This window comes from Bos mutus, chromosome 11 (genome assembly GCF_027580195.1).
Source record: "Bos mutus isolate GX-2022 chromosome 11, NWIPB_WYAK_1.1, whole genome shotgun sequence".
Taxonomy (NCBI): domain Eukaryota; kingdom Metazoa; phylum Chordata; class Mammalia; order Artiodactyla; family Bovidae; genus Bos; species Bos mutus.
The window spans coordinates 90,697,519-90,718,064 of NC_091627.1; the positions used below are offsets into that span (position 1 = coordinate 90,697,519).

At 40.1% G+C, this 20,546-nt stretch overlaps 1 protein-coding gene across 12 annotated transcripts in view; it reads right to left on the minus strand.

Annotated features, from left to right (window-relative positions):
• The window catches only part of LTBP1 (latent transforming growth factor beta binding protein 1), a 456,910-nt gene that overhangs the window by 116,339 nt on the left and 320,025 nt on the right, over positions 1–20,546 (minus strand). For all 12 annotated transcript variants that reach the window (XM_070379745.1, XM_070379744.1, XM_070379747.1 and 9 more), the window contains 4 exons: positions 19,910–20,035; positions 18,119–18,244; positions 17,597–17,719; positions 13,369–13,488 (listed from right to left, as the gene is read on the minus strand). In XM_070379745.1, the coding sequence (XP_070235846.1) occupies positions 13,369–13,488; positions 17,597–17,719; positions 18,119–18,244; positions 19,910–20,035 (495 nt within the window). The remainder of the gene's footprint in view (positions 1–13,368; positions 13,489–17,596; positions 17,720–18,118; positions 18,245–19,909; positions 20,036–20,546) is intronic.

Sequence of the window (20,546 nt, forward strand, 5' to 3'; positions counted from 1 at the left end):
TAGGAGGAAAAGAAGCTCTGGTATGAGGTGCACATATAACGGTTTCGTGGCTTTATTTACTTTCTGCAAAATAACTCTAAAAAGGAACCAAACATGCTCTGAATAAATTCAGTGGAAGGCTTACTGTGGAAGAGAGGGAGGAAGAGAGGATAGCTGTAGAGCAGCATCCCCTACAAGATAAAATATTCCAAAGAATCACAGATGTGTGGAGGTCTAGTTAGGGAGCTGATGAATTTCAGTAGAATGTGAGGCATCACTGAAGCAAGATACATGACTCATGACTCTGGGAAACTGTGGGAAAATCTGTAACAGGTGAAAAAAAAATCTTTCAAAAATTCTAAGATGGCATTGAATCTGATTAAGAAAAAAAAAAATCTAGGGGACAAACAAAATAAGACTACTGGGTAGTCTGAAGGTGGAGTACAGGCAGAAGAGGCAGATAATGTAGCTAATGTTTATCAAGCACTGATTGTCTAAAGTCACTGAAGGCTTTACATATATTCTCTCACTTAATGGTAACAAAATCCACATGGGCTAACCATTCACAGAGGAAGGACCTGAGATTTAGAGAAGTTCAAAGCTTCTCACATAGTTGTCCAAGGTCCAAGGTCACATAGTTAGAAATTGATGGCTCAGATTTGAACCCAGTCAGCCTAACTCCAAAGACCATCTTTTAAACCTGACTATGAGGTTCTGGCATAGGCAATGTTAAATCTAGAGATGGAAACAGTTGAAGAGAGAAAGTATGACTTTGTTTTTATTATTTGCTAACACAGCATTATATCAATAATCATTATCAAATCATTCACTGATCTCATTCAACAAACATTCGTTAAGCTCCTACTAGGATACTGTTAATTCAAAAGGAAAAATCTGAGTTCTGTGCCTGATCTGAATGCCCCAGGGTAAGTCCACTGTATATTGCAGTAAAAAGGCATATAATAAGCATAAACAACCAAAAATTTAAAGAAAAACTTTAACTACAAAAAGTACCCAAAATACACAAAGCATCAAAATTTATGCTTAATTTTACAATGGCCTGGAGAAAGGAACGGCAACTCACTCCAGTATTCTTGCCAGGAGAATTCCATCAATAGAATAGCCTGGTGGGCTACAGTCCATGGGGTTACAGAGAGTCAGACACAACTGAGTGACTTACACTTTACAATGGTCTATAACTTAATCAAGGTCTTTCATACATAAAGCAGAAAACAGTGGAGAGGGAAAGGCTCCTGATTATATCCATTTCATTTCACGATGCTCACCACAAAAGCAATACAGCTTTCCACTTCAGTATTAACAGAGAATCATGAACACATTAACAGAAACCTAGTTTTAGGTCAGCGACCATTCATTTGCATTGTAATTCACTAAAATGAAATCTTTCTTATTATGGAATTCAGAAATAGAGTATTATCAGTAATTATCATTAAATAATGCACAGGGACATCTTGTATGTGTGCACCATATGCATACTGAAAACAGCCAAGTAACTGACACTGCCTAGGTATTCTACTGCACTTTCACAATATCACTAATTATGGTAAAGTGACCCTAACTCCATGACAAATGGAAATATCACTTTCAACTGATCAATTATCCAACCTTTCTTTGGCTGTGGGAGTCCACTCTCGTAAATACCGAAAGCAAACTACTTGAAAGAAGAAGCCAAAGATCGGAGCCAAAATAAATAAAGGGACAGAATGAACTTAGATACTAGGCATGGAAATTCCAACAGCAATGTGAAAATGTTATGTCTAGGTTCTGGTTTGGTTTCAAATATGTTAAGTTGAAAATTGTATGAACTGCTCCCTTTAATCATACATGGACCAGAGACTGCAGAATAGAAGAGTAAAATTAATTTCTAAGACCATATTTTCTCTTGAAGCAAATTAACAGGCATTGCAGATTACCATTCATGAGATACTTGAATAAATTCTATTTTGCCAGGCAACTACCATGATTAACAATGAACCAGAACGCTCTGAAATATCTAGGAGAGCTTGATGTGTTTATTTCCTTCTTTACTTGCCACAGTCATAACTGCATGGAACCAGAATCCTGTGGATAGAATAGTTTGAATAGTTTGAATTGAATAAGTACATAAGCTTAGTGGCACTTATGCTCTTAAGGAAACAAATGTTATATAGTAAAATATCATTAAAAATTCTTTGATTTAGACTCAAAAGGCAGATATATCCAGCTATAAAATAAGTTAGTCATGGGGATGTAATGTGCAGCATGGTGGCCATAGTTAACAACACTGAATTGCATACTTGAAAGCTGCCAAAAGAATACAGTTGGCCCTTGAAGAACATGTGTTTGAATTACATGAGTCCACTTACACACAGCTTTTTTTTTTTTTTTTTCCCAGCAGAAAATACTACAGTACTACACAATCTGCAGTTGGGAGCAACCACAGATGCAGAAGGTGAACTATAAGTTACATGCAGATTTTCAGCTGCACAGAGGGTTGGTGCCCCTAATGCCCACATTGTTCAAGGGTAAACTGTGGGTCTTAAAAGTCCTCATCACAAGAAAAAAAAATGAAACTATGTATGGTGATGGATATTAACTACACTTATTATGGTGATCACTTTGCAATGTATACAAATACTGGCTCATTTTGTACACCTGACATATAATACTCTCTCTCAATTATACCTCAATCTTAAAAAAAGAATATATAGAAGGAAGGTGTCTAAAATGGAACCTCATTTGGTGGATGCAAAAGAAATGAATAAACTCAGTTTTGTATCTTTAGCCAGACCTCTCTCCTTAACTGATCATCCCCACACTTTGTTGGTTAGTCTACTGGGACATCTCTATTTGATGTCACTCAGGCACCTCTGAGTCCTCATGGCTGAAATATCTTTCTCTTGCCTTCTCTCTATGCTGTCTCCCGGGTCAATATAGGTTACCCCTATCCATTTAAACACACAAATCAGAAACTTGGGAGTCATCCTTTCTAGATTCCTTCCTCTCTTTCTTTCCCCACATTCAATTTACTACAAAGTCACATAAATTCTACTACCCAAATGTCTCTCAAATACACCCAACTTTACTTCATTTTTGCCACTCCCAATCTCTCATATGGGTTACTGGCATCGTCTTTTATCTCTCTATTTAAAGTCTTTCCCTATCATATCCATTATCCAGCCTGCAGCCAGAACAATCTTTCTAGAACACAAATCTGGCCAATGATGTTGTTGCTCTACTTTAAAAACTTTCAATAGTTTCCAATGTTCATCAATTTAGTCAAGGATACAAACTTGTGGGGCCCTGAGTGGTACCGATAGAAGGTCAGGTTCCCACAGTTCCTACCTCTAACCCTTGGGAGAAACAATGCCATAGGAAACAAGGTGGTCATATCTACCCTATCATCCGTCACCGATTATCCACCTCTTACCCCAAGTCAGAGGAAGATGATTGTATCTATGTTTTCTATATTGGAGCTCAAAACTCATTCTAGCATTACAGTCTAGCATTACAGAAGAGCCATATCACCCAACTTCTTACACAAATACATGATGAGTTCAAAAAGGACACTGTCCATAGAAAACTGGGTTACAAATTCAAAAAACCAATTTACCAATGGGACTTGGGGACATAATCTGGCACTTGCCATTCAATAAATTAATTAAACCTCCCACAGCAAGGAAGTTCCCAGGAGTTATGAATCCACCTCACTATACTATCATCCACTCTGAATTGATCCTTCTTATCTACAATACCTTCATATGTCTCTCACAAATGCCTGCTGAAAACTAGATATACAGGATTTCCTGATCTCCTTTCCTAATAATCCTATTAGAAGAGGCAGTCAGGACAGTCTGGCATAATTTGTGTCCTTAGTGAACCCTGGCTAATTCTTATGATCATCACATCCTTTAAAAAATGTTTCACTTCATCATTGAAATCCTGCAGTCTACAGTTCTTTGTCAAGAGCAACATGAAGTTCAATGGTCATTAGTTCCTGAACTCCACCTTCTTTCTTCTTTGGGAGAAATGAGCACATTAATCTCGCTCTAGCTTCCTGGCAACTTTCCATCCTCCACAGTTTCACAAAGATGATTCCCAGCTGGCCAGCAATCCCACCTGCAAATTCTCTCATTGCCTTGAGAGGTAGTTCATCTGGGTCAGGAAGCCTTTTGAAATTTCCCTTTCTAGTATCCTGGGAACACACCAGTCTTCCTGAAGCCCTTCCCTGGTGGGCGGGACCTGTAAGGTGCTGAGAACATCCAGGGGCCACCTTCCCATGAGTCAGCCCATGGTGGTGCTGCCCCCTACCACTCCACCCATCAGTTCCTTGAAGTTGGTCAGAACTGGGTCCAGGGCAAGAGTTTACCTGCATTGCTTCATTTACTTTCAATGAGTAAAGAAAAGATTTACTTCAAAGATTGACAAGGTGAACCAGTCATTTTTCTGAGACCATTCAGCCTCATTTAATTCCTTAATGACCAAGAGACTTCCATGAGTGAGCACCATTTGATACGGAATGAAAAGTCTTATTCCATCGCCACAACTACATGAAAATACAGGATTACTCCCAAGGCAAACATTACTTCAATCATCCCTCAGCTATTCTTCACACATCATCTTTATACTAAAGATGATGGGAGAATACATTTGACAGAAAAGCAAGCATGGTAAAAATGAAAGACAGACTCTGGTTAGGCCAGGACAATCACATCCTCCCCTCACTTGCACTTGAGGTATATAGTAAGTCCTTAGGATCTCACCCTCTGTCAGTTCTGACCAAATTAAAAAATGTGCAGTAACAGAGCTGTCAATGAAAATATATTGTCTGTTCCTCAAAGATTCATCACTGCTTTTTGGGAACTGGAAAACCAATGCCAATGGTGTGTGCATGCCAGATGAAAATCAATCCACTAATCTCAGCAAATCACTGGCTTCCTACCTCAGCTTTACAAAAGATCATTTTGTTTTCTAGCAAAACTCATCTGGGCTACCTTGGACAAGTCTGCCATCTCAGACTCTCGAGCCAAAACCATTGCTGCCTGCAAGGGATGATTCCAGTTCACATGGATCTTTCCTATGGACTTTAATCTTCCTTACTATCTCAAAATCGTATTGCGCTGTCCTGTGATTTTCCTGGGTGTACATGAGAGGTATATGAGCTACTACATAAGACAAAACAATATTAGCTTTGATGCTAAAAGATGAGGGATCATGTCCTAGCTCTGCCATTTATTACCTATAATGGGGAGCTATCCCATTAACCTATTTGAGAATCAATTTCTGTACCACAGGTAACTGTAAACTATTAACATATACAGTTATTACAATATACATAAATTATAACATATACAGAAATTATTACAATAACTAGGATTCCCACACAGGCATATTTCCCACCTTCAAAAGTAGTTTTGGGGGTTTTCTGTTGAGATATAACTGACATTAAAACAATATGTAAGTTAAGCACCAAGGATATAATGGGCAACATAGAGAAATACAGCCATTATTTCATAAAACCTTTAAATGGAGGATAATCTTTAAAAATACCAAATCATTATGTTGTCATATGAAACTAATATAATACTGTGAATCAACTATGAAGTGAAGTCAAAGTAAAGTGAAAGTCACTCAGTCATGCCCAACTCTTTGGGACCCTATGGACTATAGAGTCTGTGGAATTCTCCAGGCCAGAATACTGAAGTGGGTAGCCTTTCCCTTCTTCCAGGGGATCTCCCCAACCCAGGGATAGAACCCAGGTCTCCTGTATTGCAGGCAGATTCTTTACCAGCTGAGCCACAAGGGAAGCAGTGAATCAACCATACTTCAATAAAAGACAATACTGTGCAAGCTTAAGGGATGCTTTGACATCCTATCTCAAAATTATTAACATTTATTGGAGTATTACTAACACTTCTACCATGTCACACAATTATCATTTCTTTCCTGATGAAGACAATTAAGTTCAAGTCTCTTAGCAACTTTGAGATTTCCAATTCAGTACTGTTGATTATAATCACTAAGCTGTGCATTTCATTTCCAGGGCTTACCTACTAGTTGCAAGTCTGTACCCTTTAATAACATCTCCCCAACTCCTCTACCCTCACATCCTTATGACAACCATCCTACCTTGTTATGTTTTGCTTCTTTACAACTTCACATCTTTTCTGGCATCTAACAGATCTTGTAGACAGTGTGTGCTCTGTGGTCAGTCATGTCCCAGCTCTTTGTGACCCTATGGACTGTAGCCTGCTAGGCTCCTCTATCCATGGGATTTTCCAGGCAAGGGGAGTGGGCTGCCATTTCCTTCTCTGGGGATCTTCCTGACCCAGGAATCAAACCCACATCACATGCATTGGCAGGCAGGCTCCTTATCACTGAGCCACTTGGGAAGCCCATATGAAGGCAGGTGCTCTACTAAACTATTTATTGACTGATTAGAAGATTCCTTTAGCACTTAATGATTCAGGGATAAGACTGATCCTTGCACATTATCTACAAAAGTGAGCTCAGTTGAGCTCAGTTGCCATCTGATATAAGAACAAATGTAGGACTAAAGTCTTCAATTTCACTTAAGTCTATGAATATTCATATATTCCATAAAGGTTAACAGTGACTCCTAAAATCTGAAAAGAAATCCTAGGGTGAAAAGAACTCCTAGAACAAGGAGCTCTCCATATCTATCCTGCAAGTTTTCTGTACCTGGTTTTAGTTAAGATTGCAGCTAGCCAGTTGTCAAGTGATTTGAATGATATGAAGTTCTTCAAATGCTGAAGATCTACTACATTTACAAAACTCAAATGGGAGTCATAAACTCATCATCAACTTAATTATGGCCAACAAAGAAGGATTGCTTTGATTAAAATCTCAGAAATTTGTGTTCCCGAGTCACACATAGTTTGTCACAAACTCAACACAAAGCAAGGTAATAAACTCAAAAACAGCTAGCTGACATATCTACCAGGTGATAGATATTGTATTTTGTGAAGGTGAGCAAAGAAAATGAAGCCAAAGAAAGATGTTAGTACTGCAGAAGTGGAAACATTTGTTAGGAATGATCAATCTTCCTGCAGAGAAATCTTGTGATTCTCAAGAAGTATATTTCAGCAAAACAAAAATGTTCAGAAGTTGAAAGAAAACTAAGATGAATTAAATGTATAAGAGAAAGCTTCTATGACAGAGAGTTAAAAACTCTGTGAGATGAGCTTAAAGAAAGCCAAAGAAAAGACAATTATCCACAGAACTCTGACATATAATTTACTTTAACAGATATCAGTTATTATTCCATTCCCTCTCTTTCAGGACAATGGAAATAAAACAGAGGTAACAGGATTGGGGAAGAAGAATGATAACGTTTTTGTGTTAGTCGTTCAGTCGTGTCCAGTTCTTTGTGACCCCACAGAGTGTAGCCCGCCAGGCTCCTCTGTCCATGGAATTCTCCAGGTAAGAATACAGCTGGAGTGGACAGCCATTCCCTTGTCCAAGGGATCTTCCCAACCCAAGGACTGAACCCAGGTCTCCCACAATGCAGGCAGATTCTTTACTATCTGAGGCACCAGGGAAGCCCAATACTACATTTAATTCTGATAATAAACCCTACGAAGAAAGTACTTCGATTTCCATTTTACAGATATTAAAACTAAGATTCAGAAAGGTCATATAACCCAAATCTGCTCAAATTCAGGGAAACATTATCGATATATCAGAGTTACTGAATATACCTTTAAACAATTAAATGTTAGAGAAATTTCCTTTGGGAGATGGCTGTAGTCAGGTTTGAATCAGGCCAGTTTAACTTTCCTGAGACAAGCGAAACATGTAAATTGAGGACTTGACACATTGGCTTCTTTCAAGAAAGATTCTGATTGAAAGCAGCCAGAGAGAACTGGCCAGAACTCAAGGTGATGAAATAATTCTAAGAGGTGGAGATCGCATGGGCAATAGCTCCAGGCTGAATGTGAGGTCCAATGAATACAGTGCTCAATGATGAAAGTGGCTCTCAAGAGAGCACCGAAATCCACAACTTGAAAGAAGCAGCTTCATTAACAGAGGAGCCAACAAAGGTTGCCAAGAAAGCACTGAGGGACAGATATAATAAACTATTGAGAATGAAGGATCATGTGCCCTGAACTAAACATAGCAGGTGTGGCCTGGGGGTTCATGCTAGGAAAAAGGATGAACCCTCAGGCAACACTTGCTAACATTTTACCTGTTTCTGCACCAAACTTCTGCTCTAATTCATAAATTAAGGAGCAGCACCAAATAGTAAGATACAGTATACATGGCATGAATACAAAAAGGCCATTAATGGTTTCAGTAAGTTCACCATTTAGTTAGGAGAAAGTGTCACTGGCTTTAAATCTCTGTAGAATAGAAGGGTCAAAATGGTCATTCTTAATTCTTAATGAAACTGTTTAACAGAAAAAAGAGCCAAATGGACATCAAGATCGATGAGTTTTAAATATATATATAAAGCATAATGCCAAAGAAAGTATTACTCTGTACAACAATGTCTAGGTTTAATTATAATAACTTAAAAATATGCTGAGAGAGGAGAGTGGTAGAAAAAACGGTTACTAAGATCTACAGAACAGCCCTGCAAGGTAGAGACTATCATCTCTCCAGATGAAAACTAACAAATGCCCTGTGTAGGACTTTTCTCCAAACAATGAGATTTAGGAATGCTTTTTTTAGTCTTTCATGTTCTCATACATTAAAAATTGAAGGAAAAAGTCTCATCAATGTACCCTAAGGTGTCTGTACTAAAAGGATAGAGGAAGCCTCAAACTAGTCACATTTAATGGTTAGACACAAGAAGAGTTGAATAGCAAGGAACACTTGGTGAATCATTTATCATTTGATGCTTTCCCTGACCTCCATAGAAGCTCTAACACTCTCTAATCCCTTAGGCTGCTTTTTTCCTTAATGGGACTCATCACCCTGACATACCCTATACTCTACTTTTTGCCTTGTGAGCTCTAGAGTCTAAGTGCAATGAAGGGAAGAAATTCATTTTGTCCACTATCAATCCCCAGGGTCTAAAACAAAATACCTGACTCATAGTAGGAATACAGTTTTCAATGATGAAAGTGGCAAAGAGAGAAATAAATATAGGTCAGGTTGTGCTATGGATGAGCTCAACTCAAAGACAAACTTAGGTAGGACTATGCCCTCTGAAAAGTTTAGAGTAGCAGAATTACAAAGATGAGAAATAAAATGAATAAAGGAACAAAGCCAAAAAGATATGATGGGGTATTCATGAGCATTGTCAGAGCGCTGTGGAAAAATCCAATCCATTCATTGGCTCAACCTGAACAGAAAGGTATTCTGCAGTATCTGCTTTCCATCACATTCAACTTTCACACTTGAAAGCTTGACTGCCATAAAATATTAAGATGGAAAAATCCATTTTGGTACAATCTGCAAAAGCTCACAGGAGAAATTTACAAAAACTGCAAGTTCAAAATGAGCAATGGATGGCACTGCAATTACATCACAGACAAGAAGCTTGATCAATAGATGATACAGAACCTAAAACTCTACCCAAAGCAGAAGGAAAAAAGGACATGGCCTATTTGTAATGGGAAATGTGTGACTTTAGTTAGCAATGCAAAACTGCTTGGCCAAGTGGCCAAGTGTGTAACTTGGGGTGAGTAACAGGGTGACCTAATAGCTTTGCTTATGATTCTGCTAATCTGGTTGGCAAAGTGAAATTGCTGCTAAATGAGGTGCTTTGTTTCTGTCACTCAACTGCAACAGCACGGTCATGATCAGATTGATTGCACACATCTAGGTGTAAGAACTCATATATTATTATTCCCCAACCTGGATCCACGCAGGATGTTGTGGAGAGCAATCACTTGCCAATTTGGTCAGTCATGTTCCATTAGTAAATTCATGAATCAGGGCTGCGTTTATGCCATGGCTGTGAATTTTAGTTAGTTAAGGTAAAGTTCAGGCTCTACTTTTGGATTATAATATGCATTGGTATGTGAAAATGAGTATAAGAATGGAACTTTGATAGGCAACTGTGAAATTTATGCCAAACGGGAAAATTAAAACCACACGCACTTTCTGACCAGCACTGATTATATAAACAAAAGCTTATCAAATAGGCAACTAATAAACAAACAAAAAAAACTTCTTCCCAAAGATCAACACCTCACAGCTCTACTGATAGAGACCCTTGGGAATGGGCATAAGATTCAAGGCAGAGGGCCTCCTGCACCTGGTTCAGGGGCTCAGCTCATGCTGTCTTGTGAGGAGTTCAAAGTGTTGAAACTACCAGTACTTCTGCCAAATCTACCTATCCCATCTCCTCTAACACACCACATATCTCCTCAGAGATGTATGAATAAAGACCAACATTTTTAATAGGACCAAGAGGGTCTGGCATGGTCTTTCCCCTCATGGTCTTCCCCCTGCAGCAAATCTTCCCTTGTACTCTGTCTTACAACCACACTAGCTCTTCAGCCTCTGGAACATGATCTGCTTCCGCCTTCCATGAGCCCCTTGCACACACCAAATGTCCAAAACGATCTTCCTTCCATCCCCTTCCCCAGACAAAGCCCTGGTTAAACCTCAAGAATTTTCATTGAGGCAACTCATTCTATCATGTGCTCTTGTAATATCAAAGAACCCTCTTTCCTAACACATGTCTCTTTTGCACAATGAAAGAAACTATAAGCAAGGTGAAAAGACAACCCTCGGAATGGGAGAAAATAATAGCAAATGAAACAACTAACAGAGAATTAGTCTCCAAAACATACAGTCACATAGCTCAATATCAGTAAAACAAACAACCCAGTCAAACAGTGGGCAAAAGACCTAAATGGACATTTCTCCAAAGAAAACATACAGATGGCTAATAAACACATGAAAAGATGCTCAACGTCACTCACTATTAGAGAAATGCAAATCAAAACCACAATGAGGTATCATCTCACACCGGTCGGAATGGCCATCATCAGAAAGTCTACAAACAATAAATGCTGGAGAGGGTGTGGAGAAAAGGGAACCCTTTTACACTGTTGGGGATGCAAACTAGTACAGCCACTATGGAGCACAGTGTGGAGACTCCTTGAAAAACTGGAAATACAACTGCCATATGACCCAGCAATCTCACTGCTGGCATACACTCCGAGGAAACCAGAACTGAAAGAGACACATGTATCCCATGTTCATTGCAGCACTATTTACAAAGCTAGGACACGGAAGCAACCTAGATGTCCATCAGCAGATAAAGGGATAAGGAAGTTGTGGTACATACACACAATGGAATATTACTCAGCTATAAAAAGGAATCTTGCCTGGAGAAACCCTATGGAGAGAGGAGCCTGGTGGGCTACAGTCCATGTGGTCACAAAGAGCTGGACACAACTGAATGACCAAGCACACAAAAAGGAATGCATTTGAGTCAGTTCTAATGAGGTGGATGAACCTGGAGCCTATTATACAGAGTAGAATAAGTAAGAAAGAGAAGACAAATACTGTATATTAACTCATATATGTGGAATTTAGAAAGATGGTACTGACAATCCTACATGCAAGGCAGCAAAGGAGACACAAACATAAAGAACAGACTTTTGGACTCAGTGGAAGAAGGAGGGGGTGGAATGATTTGAGAGAATAGCACTGAAACATATACTTTATCATATGTCAAACAGATGACCAGTGCAAGTTCGACGCATGAAGCAGGGCACCCAAAGCTGCTGCTCTGGGACAACATAAAGGGACAGCATGAGGAGGGAGGCAGGAGGGGGATTCAGGATGTGGAGGGGGACACACGTATACCTCTGGCTGATTCATGTTGATGTATGGCAAAAACCATCACAATATTGTAAAGCAATTATCCTCCAGTTAAAACAAATAAATTAAGATAAAAATAATTAAAAACAAACAAAAGAAGAAGGTACTTTGGTTGGTCCCTCAGTGTATCCCAGCACTGAGTACCACTCTGTATGTAAGTAAAGTGAAAGTCACTCAGTCATGTCCAACTCTTTGCAACCCCATGGACTGTAAAGTCAATGGAATTCTCCAGGCCAGAACACTGGAGTGGGTAGCCTTTCCCTTTTCCAGGGAATCTTTTCAACCCAGGGATCAAACCCAGGTCTCCCACACTGCAGGCAGATTCTTTACCAGCTAAGCCACAAGGGAAGCCTAAGATTACTGGAGTGGGTAAACTATCCCTTCTCCAGGGGATCTTCCCGACCCAGGAATCAAACTGGGGTCTCCTGCATTGCAGGCAGATTCTTTACCAACTGAGCTATCAGGGGAAGCCCACCACTCCGTGTATAGACAGTGAATTATACAGTATTTAAGAAGAAAAGAAAGAAGAGAGGAAGGATGGAAAAATTTAACTCACACTGTCAGATTGTGGCATGGGGTGGGAAAGAGTTCAGCTTTTGCGAAAAAGATCACACAGTAAACAGAAACACAAAGGAAAACCATTAGGGGGGAAAGCTGACTCGATCACAGAAAATCAGGAGCAAAGCAGAGTTGTTATCTTCCTCAGTGCCTTGAGGAGGAGGTACTCAGTATTCATTAAATACTTGAGTGAATGAATAATGAACAAATATAAGGGGTTGCTGTTGTTCAGTCACGTCCGACTCTTTACCACCCCATGGACTGCAGCATACCAGGCTCCTCTGTCCTCCACCATATCCTGGAGTTCACTCAGATTCGTGTCATCAAGTCAGTGATGCCAGCCAACCATCTCATCCTCTGTCGTCCCCTTCTCCTCCTGCCTTCAATCCTTCCCAGCATCAGGGTCTTTTCAAATGAGTCAGCTCTTCGTATCAGGTGGCCAAAGTATTGGAGCTTCAGCTTCACCGTCAATTCTTCCAATGAATATTCAGGGTTGATTTCCTTTAGGATGGACTGGTTTGACCTCCTTGCAGTCCAAGGGACTCTCAAGAGTCTTATCCAGTACCACAGTTCAAAAACATCAATAGGCAATCAGTCCAGATTTCTTTTTATATTTGCTGCTTCTGCTACAAGTTTATGTATATTTCTTGATTCTATAAGTCTGTGGTAGCTCCGTCTCATACCTTCTCTTTTTAAGCATTTTGCTCTCCACCTCTCTCCTCTTTGTGGCACTTATTATCAATATTTTATTTGGTTTTGAGTATTAATCACATCAGGGATAACAATTTGTTTCAATCAGAATTATGTTTCATGTAAAATCTTCATGTCCACTCCATTTCTTATTTTCTTCATGGTTAAAAGTTACTTAGAACTTTTCTCTGAATGACGTGAGTTTGTTACATTCCTTTGTTTCTCTCACCTTTTTCCATTTTGAAAGACAGCTCACTTGGCATTATACCACTCTATCAGAAAACCAGCCAGACAGAAGACACACAACTATGATAAGTACCCTCCAGTACTTACCAAGACACTGCCCGTTCCAGCCTCGAAACCCTTCCGTGCAGGGAACACACTGGTAAGATCCGGGAGAATTCACACACTGCTCATCTGGACAAGTACTTGGAGTCAAACATTCATCAACATCTGAAAAAATAAAAAAGCTAGGTCACAGACATTTTATCAGAGCACTACAGCACGAACTGACTTGTGATAAAGGGGAGAACGATTGGTGGGGAAAACAATAACTGGAAAAGTAAAGCCCTAGGTATGCACTTAAACACTCAGTAGAATGCATGGCCAGGTATAACTTGATTGAAATATTTACATATGTTTCAAGGAAGAACTTGGCCCCAATTCTCCAACTGGCAGGCCCAGATCTCTCCACTCTGTGAGTTGGCAGTTCTCTAGGACCACTTTTTGGACATCAACATCTTTTAAGTAATAGTCTGGTTTGCCAGAAAGAAATACAAGAAATGAACACAACAGTGAGGAAGCCATTTATCCACCTGGCTAGAGGTTCTCTCTGCAGACCATGGGGTACTCTAGGGAAACCCTTGCTTTGGCTTCACGGTCCCCAAAACATCCGAGGTTTGAATAATTTAAAACTTTTCCCGTGATAGGAATTCCTTGGAGGTCAAAAAAGAACATTAGGAGAGAATGAACTCATCAAATACTTCCAAGATTTTCCAGAAACTATGGTGAATAATCATAGGGTAATATATTCTGGTTTAAAATACACCTTGCTTTTCACATTCACAGCTAACTAAGTTATTAATCATTGTTCTTTTCAATGTGAGGAGAAAAAAAAATCACCCTAAATATGGACAGAACTGTGGCAGAAATACAATAGCTTCAGACTTTCTAAAGAATGGTCAAACAATTGGAGATGTGGATACAGAAAAAAGATTTGTAGACACAGTTAGGGAAGGAGAGGATGGGACGAACTGAGAAAGCAGCATTGACATACATACACTAAAATGTGTAAAAGTGGTGGCTAGAAGGAAGCTGCCATATAACTCAGGGAGCCCAACCTTGCGTCCTACTGACAACCTAGAGGGTTAGGATGGGGGCCGTCCTACTGACAACCTAGAGGGTTGGGATGGGGGCGGGAGATGGGAGGGAGGCTCAAGAGGAAGGGGATATATATATACACACACACACACAGTTCTGATCGATTTGAGTTGTACAGCAGAAACAAACTCAACATTACAAAGCAATTAACCTCCCATTTAAGAAAAAAAAGAATGGTAAAACAATAAAATGGGGGGAAAGGTGACAGAGGTAACTTTCAACCATTTAATGAAATGAAAAGGTAACTTTTCAACCATTTAAAATGAGCACTAACACCTGCATACCAACCCCAACTGAAACAGGTATTTTCCAAGTGAGTGGATTCAGTGTCTAAGCGTCATGATATAAGATGTATATAGGACCTCTGCTGCTGCTGCTGCTGCTAAGTCACTTCAGTCATGTCTGACTCTGTGTGACCCCAGAGACTGCAGCCCACCAGGCTTCCCTGTCCCTGGGATTCTCCAGGCAAGAACACTGGAGTGGGTTGCCATTTCCTTCTCCAGTGCATGAAAGTGAAGTCACTCAGTTGTGTCCGACTCCTAGCGACCCCATGGACTGCAGCCTACCAGGCTCCTCCATCCATGGGATTTGCCTCTAATCATACTTAAAATTTAAACAAGATTTTTCAGGAAAAAAAGTGAAAGAAATATATAATGAATACACTGAACATGCACGGGTATTTGATGTCATCATGTTGGCAAATTCTCAAAAATCACCTCCCATTATGTATCATTAGAGATGTATGAAAAGATGCTTAAAGTAAAAGATGTTATTAATAGAATAAGCACCAGGTCAGTGTTGCAATTTTTTTTTCCTATCAGCAAAAAATCCTTGCCAATAGACAATGACACACAGTGGTTTTTTTTTTGTTAGGTCAGATGTTCTGGGACTTCTTGTTCTACAAAAAGATGATGCTTGCCAGTTGAATTTTCCAAACAGCATTACATTCTTCTCTGGATGGGATTTAAAAAAAAAAAAAAATGGAACCACAACTGCTAAGTCAGAGAAGGTCATTGAGATAGGCTGGTCTGATAAATAAGGTACAATGCTGAGCAACATAAGACAGTAACATCCCTGGATTTCCTGCTGCTCTCACCTGTTTGCTTGTTCCCTCATCTATAAATGAGGGACTACCTGCCTGGTAATACCTTCAGAGAATAAAGTAAGGGTGCATGAGATAATGTCTGTAAGCTACAGTAGACTCCTTGGAGACTGGCGCTGTTTGAAAGCAACTTTGTCAGTGACAGCTGAGAAAATCTTCAGTGAGCCAGAAGCCCAGGGACCTTTGGTTCTGGTCCATGGTGAAATTAGGAAACAGCCACGTTATTTGGCTCCTTCATTTCAAGCTTTTTCATGGGGATAGAATTATATAATTATTAACTCAGGGGATGCTGGTGAGATTTCTGTTAAATAATTTCCATGCACTGAATATTACTGAAGAGTCTCCTTCTTTCTATTTACTTACTTATCTTCAACTTTCTTTCCTACTCCTTTCTACTGTGCATCCTTAACCTGTAGTAATTCCTTAAATGTTTTATCTTCCCATCCTGAGTCTGTGTGTAGAACCTGAGGATCTATATTTGATCTTTTGGGGAAGCACAGTTTTGCATATAAGTGCTTGCCATAAAAACCCAAGCCCCATTTTCTTCTAAAAAAAACTCCCACAATTATAGATATTCTGAAAATACCTATGCAAAAACCAAAGGAGTCAGGGAAAGGGGGAGTTCAGGGAAACTAGTGCTTCTTGAGAGCTAACAAGGTGACAGGCACCATATGACATACGGCAACACCCATGTACCTGCACGAGCCGGAACGTTAACTGCATGGTTCCCATTTCACAGATGAAGAACTAAGTTTTGAAGGGCCTACATAACTGGCCCCAAGCTAGACAGTTACTGAGTATGGGGATCATGAGCTGAAAAGCCATCGTCTCCATTCTACCCATCCTCAAGCGGCCTCCAGAGCAGAGGGACAGTCCCCCGTAAAAGAAGAGCGGGGACACTTCACACCTGCACTTTCCCAAGGCCCTCAGCCATCAGGGGAAGAGTTCATATCTCTGTTATGATGGGAGCTGATGCAGTAACATAAAATGCTCCCCACTTCTCTCCAGATAACTCAGGGGCTGAGGCAAGAGGCCAGCAAGAGAGGCAGGTGCAGGCTGCCAAAAAACTGTCTAATGAGCTCTCCCTCCAGGCCTGGTCATTAGAACTGTGAAAAAAAACCCAACATATTGGAGCCAAGAAACAGCAGAGAGCAGCCTTCCCCAACCAGCCTATCCCTCCCGAGCTCTGGAGGCCGAGCCATGTCTGAAAACAGGCTAAATGTCAGGTAGCCAGGCAGCGAACATGTGGAACCAGCACCAACCCCACACCCAGGCTCCTCAGAACATGTCCAAAGGCCCCTGCTCCTTTGTCTTGTTCACGTTTCCATGAAGACTGAAGCAGAGGTTCAGTGCATTTCTTCACAAAAATAATTATTCAAAGTGTACCATGGTGCTTTCAAAAAGAACCCATGTGACTTGGGACACATACACAAACAGAAATATTCAACGGTTAATCATCTTAACTTTGAAATGTTCAAAACTCTTCAAGACATTTTTGCAATGAGAGCAAATCCATTGCTGGGGTCAGCATTAAAGAAATTTTATCTGACACAGCTGGAGTCTGACCTGTAGTTGGTCAGACATTTTTTAGAGATCTGCAAGCAAGTCCCAGAACACAGGCGAAAGTAAGAAGCTGAGACAAACGAATGGACCAAGATGAAAAGGTTGAAAACAAAAAGTTCACACAGGTGACACCTGGACTATGTCCCCAGGTGAATGATGCAGACAGACACTGTGATTAAGTCTGGGTTTGTACTAAGATCCTCTGCAGTTCACTGTTACAAAGTGATGTCACTCCACCTACCAGGGAAGGCAGATACTGAAATGAGTAATAGAGAGAGGAAGAAGGCAGGAAAAGACCCAGACAGAGTCACTGAAGGGAGGCAAAGAGGCTCTGATTCTGGGAGGTAGCCAGAGCCTGGGCGAGCTGGTGTCCTGCATGGATTGGCAGTGGAGGAAAACCTGTACCAGGCCAGGTGCCTACAAGCCTCAAGTTCTGGAACTAGCCCTGCATGTCATGGACATGTGTGCTCCACACTGTGAAGGGCTGTGGTCTCCCCATCCTCTCAGCAGACTCACCCTCGCACTGGCCTCCTGGGGTCATGTGGTACCCGCTATCGCAGTATTCACATCGGAAAGCCCCCATGGTATTGACACAGTGCCCTTCCCCACAGACGTCCGGCCTCAGACACTCATCGACATCTAAGCAAAGCAGAAAACATTGTCGAGTGTTATTTCCCAAAACCTAATTTCAAACCTCTCCCATCTTCCAGGTTAGTTAAAATTTAAGAATGAAGCAAGTGATTCCTACTATCTATTATCTCTTTGATTTGTTCCAAAAAATTGAGTGGCTTGGATTTACTCGAATCCAAAAAAAATATTTAACACCACTGGTCTTTGTAGACATTTGATATTCTTCATTCAAAAGTGTTGGGGGAAGATATTTCATTTTTTAATCTTCCAGAATCTAGCAGATTACTGTGTTGTAACGGGTTTAATAATAAGTTCTGGGTTGTCTGAATGGGCCCTGGACTGATGGAATTGGGGGAGCTAGAAACCCACATGAGGGAATTTATGCATCAGAAAGAACACTGCTATTACCTATGCAGTTAGTACCCTCCTCACTGGCCATGAATCCTGCTGGGCAAATACACAAGAAACTTCCCTCAGTGTTTTCACAGCGTCCCTGGGAGCAAAGGTGTTGATCCTGAGCGCATTCATCAATATCTGTTAACAAAAAGATATACAAAAGGATTAGCATAGCATGAAATTCTCAGACTCTCTGTTCATGAAATACTAGCGTTCTGTCTCCTCTGTCCCACCTTATAAGTGAGGAAAACAGTAAAAGGAATACAGTCAGTTTCCCTGAATACCTGAAGGCCTGCTATTGCAAAGAGGGAATACACGTATGGCGTGCTGCTTTGAAAGTTCAAGCTACAGCTATGATATTGGTGTTTCAAAAGAAAGATTTCAGGTCAACACAAAAAGACGTGCCTGATAACTGGAGTCATGTAAGTGCTGGAATTCACTGTGCAAATCCCAGGCCAGCTCAGCAGAGGCAGTGAGCAGTGTCATGATAGGCGCTCTCTTTCACAGTGCACACAGGTAAAGCGAGACTGAATCATCTCGACTGACTGCCCTTTTCAACTTTACGCTTGTGATTCTAAATATAGTAAATCTCATGTATGCAAATTCACGAGAAACAGTCATACTATAGAGCAAGTGGATGTCCCCCTCACACCTCACTCCACATATATATGCAAAACCAAACAGCAAAAGTCATATTTGCATAAGGGAATTCAGCATAAAGTGGGTTTAATTAGGTATATCCCTTTGCGGCTCCATATTTGCCTTATAACTCTTATTGAACTTCCTTTTTCTAAAAAAGATATTAAACTTAGTGTTAACACATTAAAATGACTTAACACATTTACACCCCTTTGTGAGATACATTTTTCCCCAAAGAAGCATATATGAGCTCCCTACATTATAAATCCATTAACAGTCTCTTGTCAGCATATACTGATTTTCAATATAGAAATTTCAACAAAGGTAGCTAGAGTCAAAGCTATGGTTTTTCCAGTAGTCATGTATCAATGAGAGAGTTGGACCATAAAGAAAACTGAGCACCGAAGAACTGATGCTTTTGATCTGTAGTGTTGAAAAAGACTCTTGAGAGTTCCTTTAACTGCAAGGAGATCCAACCAGTCCATCCTAAAGGAAATCAGCCCTGAATATCATTGGAAGGACTGATGCTGAGGCTGAAGCTCCAATTCTTCGGCCATCTGATGCGAAGAACTGACCCATTAGAAAAGACCCTGATGCTGGGAAAGATTGAAGGCAGGAAGAAAAGGGGACGACAGAGGATGAGACGGTTGCATGGTATCACCAATTCAACTGACATGAGTTTGAGCAAGCTCCAGGAGCTGGTATTGGACAGGGAAACCTGGCATGCTGCAATCCATGGGGTCACAAAGAATCAGACATGAATGAGTGACTGAACTTAACTGAATAGAAATTCCTTTTAAAAATCAAATTTTATAAACTTATATAAACATATTTTTATTGCAGGATATATTAATATTAATTTTTGCTAAACATGTTTATAGATAGCTATTTCTAGAGCTCTTAATTATTGTCTATATTCTTTACCTGAAAAACTTTGGGAGATTATCCCACCTTGATGTAACTGTATTACTCTTGGCAAAGCAGGCAGCATTGAACCAAGAGGTAAGAGCCTTCTAAGAGTTAAGCAAGCCTCTTTTTTGAGTACCTTTAGCTCAGGGAGAAAATTTTTTTTTAATTAAACAGTATTTTCCCCATGATTAAAATGTTCTTAATGTGCAAACATTTGATATTTAATAATCTCATCAACCAAAAGTATCTTCTTACCAACACATTTCCTCTGTTGCTCATTGAACTTGTAGCCATCATAGCATATACAGGTATACCTCACTGGCAGGTTAATGCAGTGTCCTGCTCCACAGATGTCAGGGTTCACAGTACATTCATTGATTTCTTTAAAAATAAGAAAATGTGGGACAAAACAGATATAAACAAAGATTTCATTGCACCTTGCAAACGATTACTTTGTTTTTCCTGAATACCTTATTGCCAGTTATGCATTCAGAAAACAAAATTTTACACTCTAAAATCAAGTGTAAACTCATCTGATTACATTATAATTGATCAGTTAGTCACAGCCAAAGCCATCAAAAATTCTTAAAGAGACAACTTCTAAGATGAACTTGAGTAGGTGGGAATTTAGAAAGAGGCCATCCTGGACCTTATCATCAATTCTGAACTTTCAAGATAGCCCATCAATGAGTTTCTACAGTCTCCAGTTCATTTTGGATGATGGACTGAATCACATGATTCCTTCTGATAAGAAATAGATGGCAACTGTCTACTATTTGTTAGCAGGCCAAATTCAAGTTCCAAAAAACATACTCAACCTCCTCCCAAATTTCTCATTAATTCTCCAGAAAGATTTACCACTTCTAATCAAAGCAGAACTTCTGGATGCAAC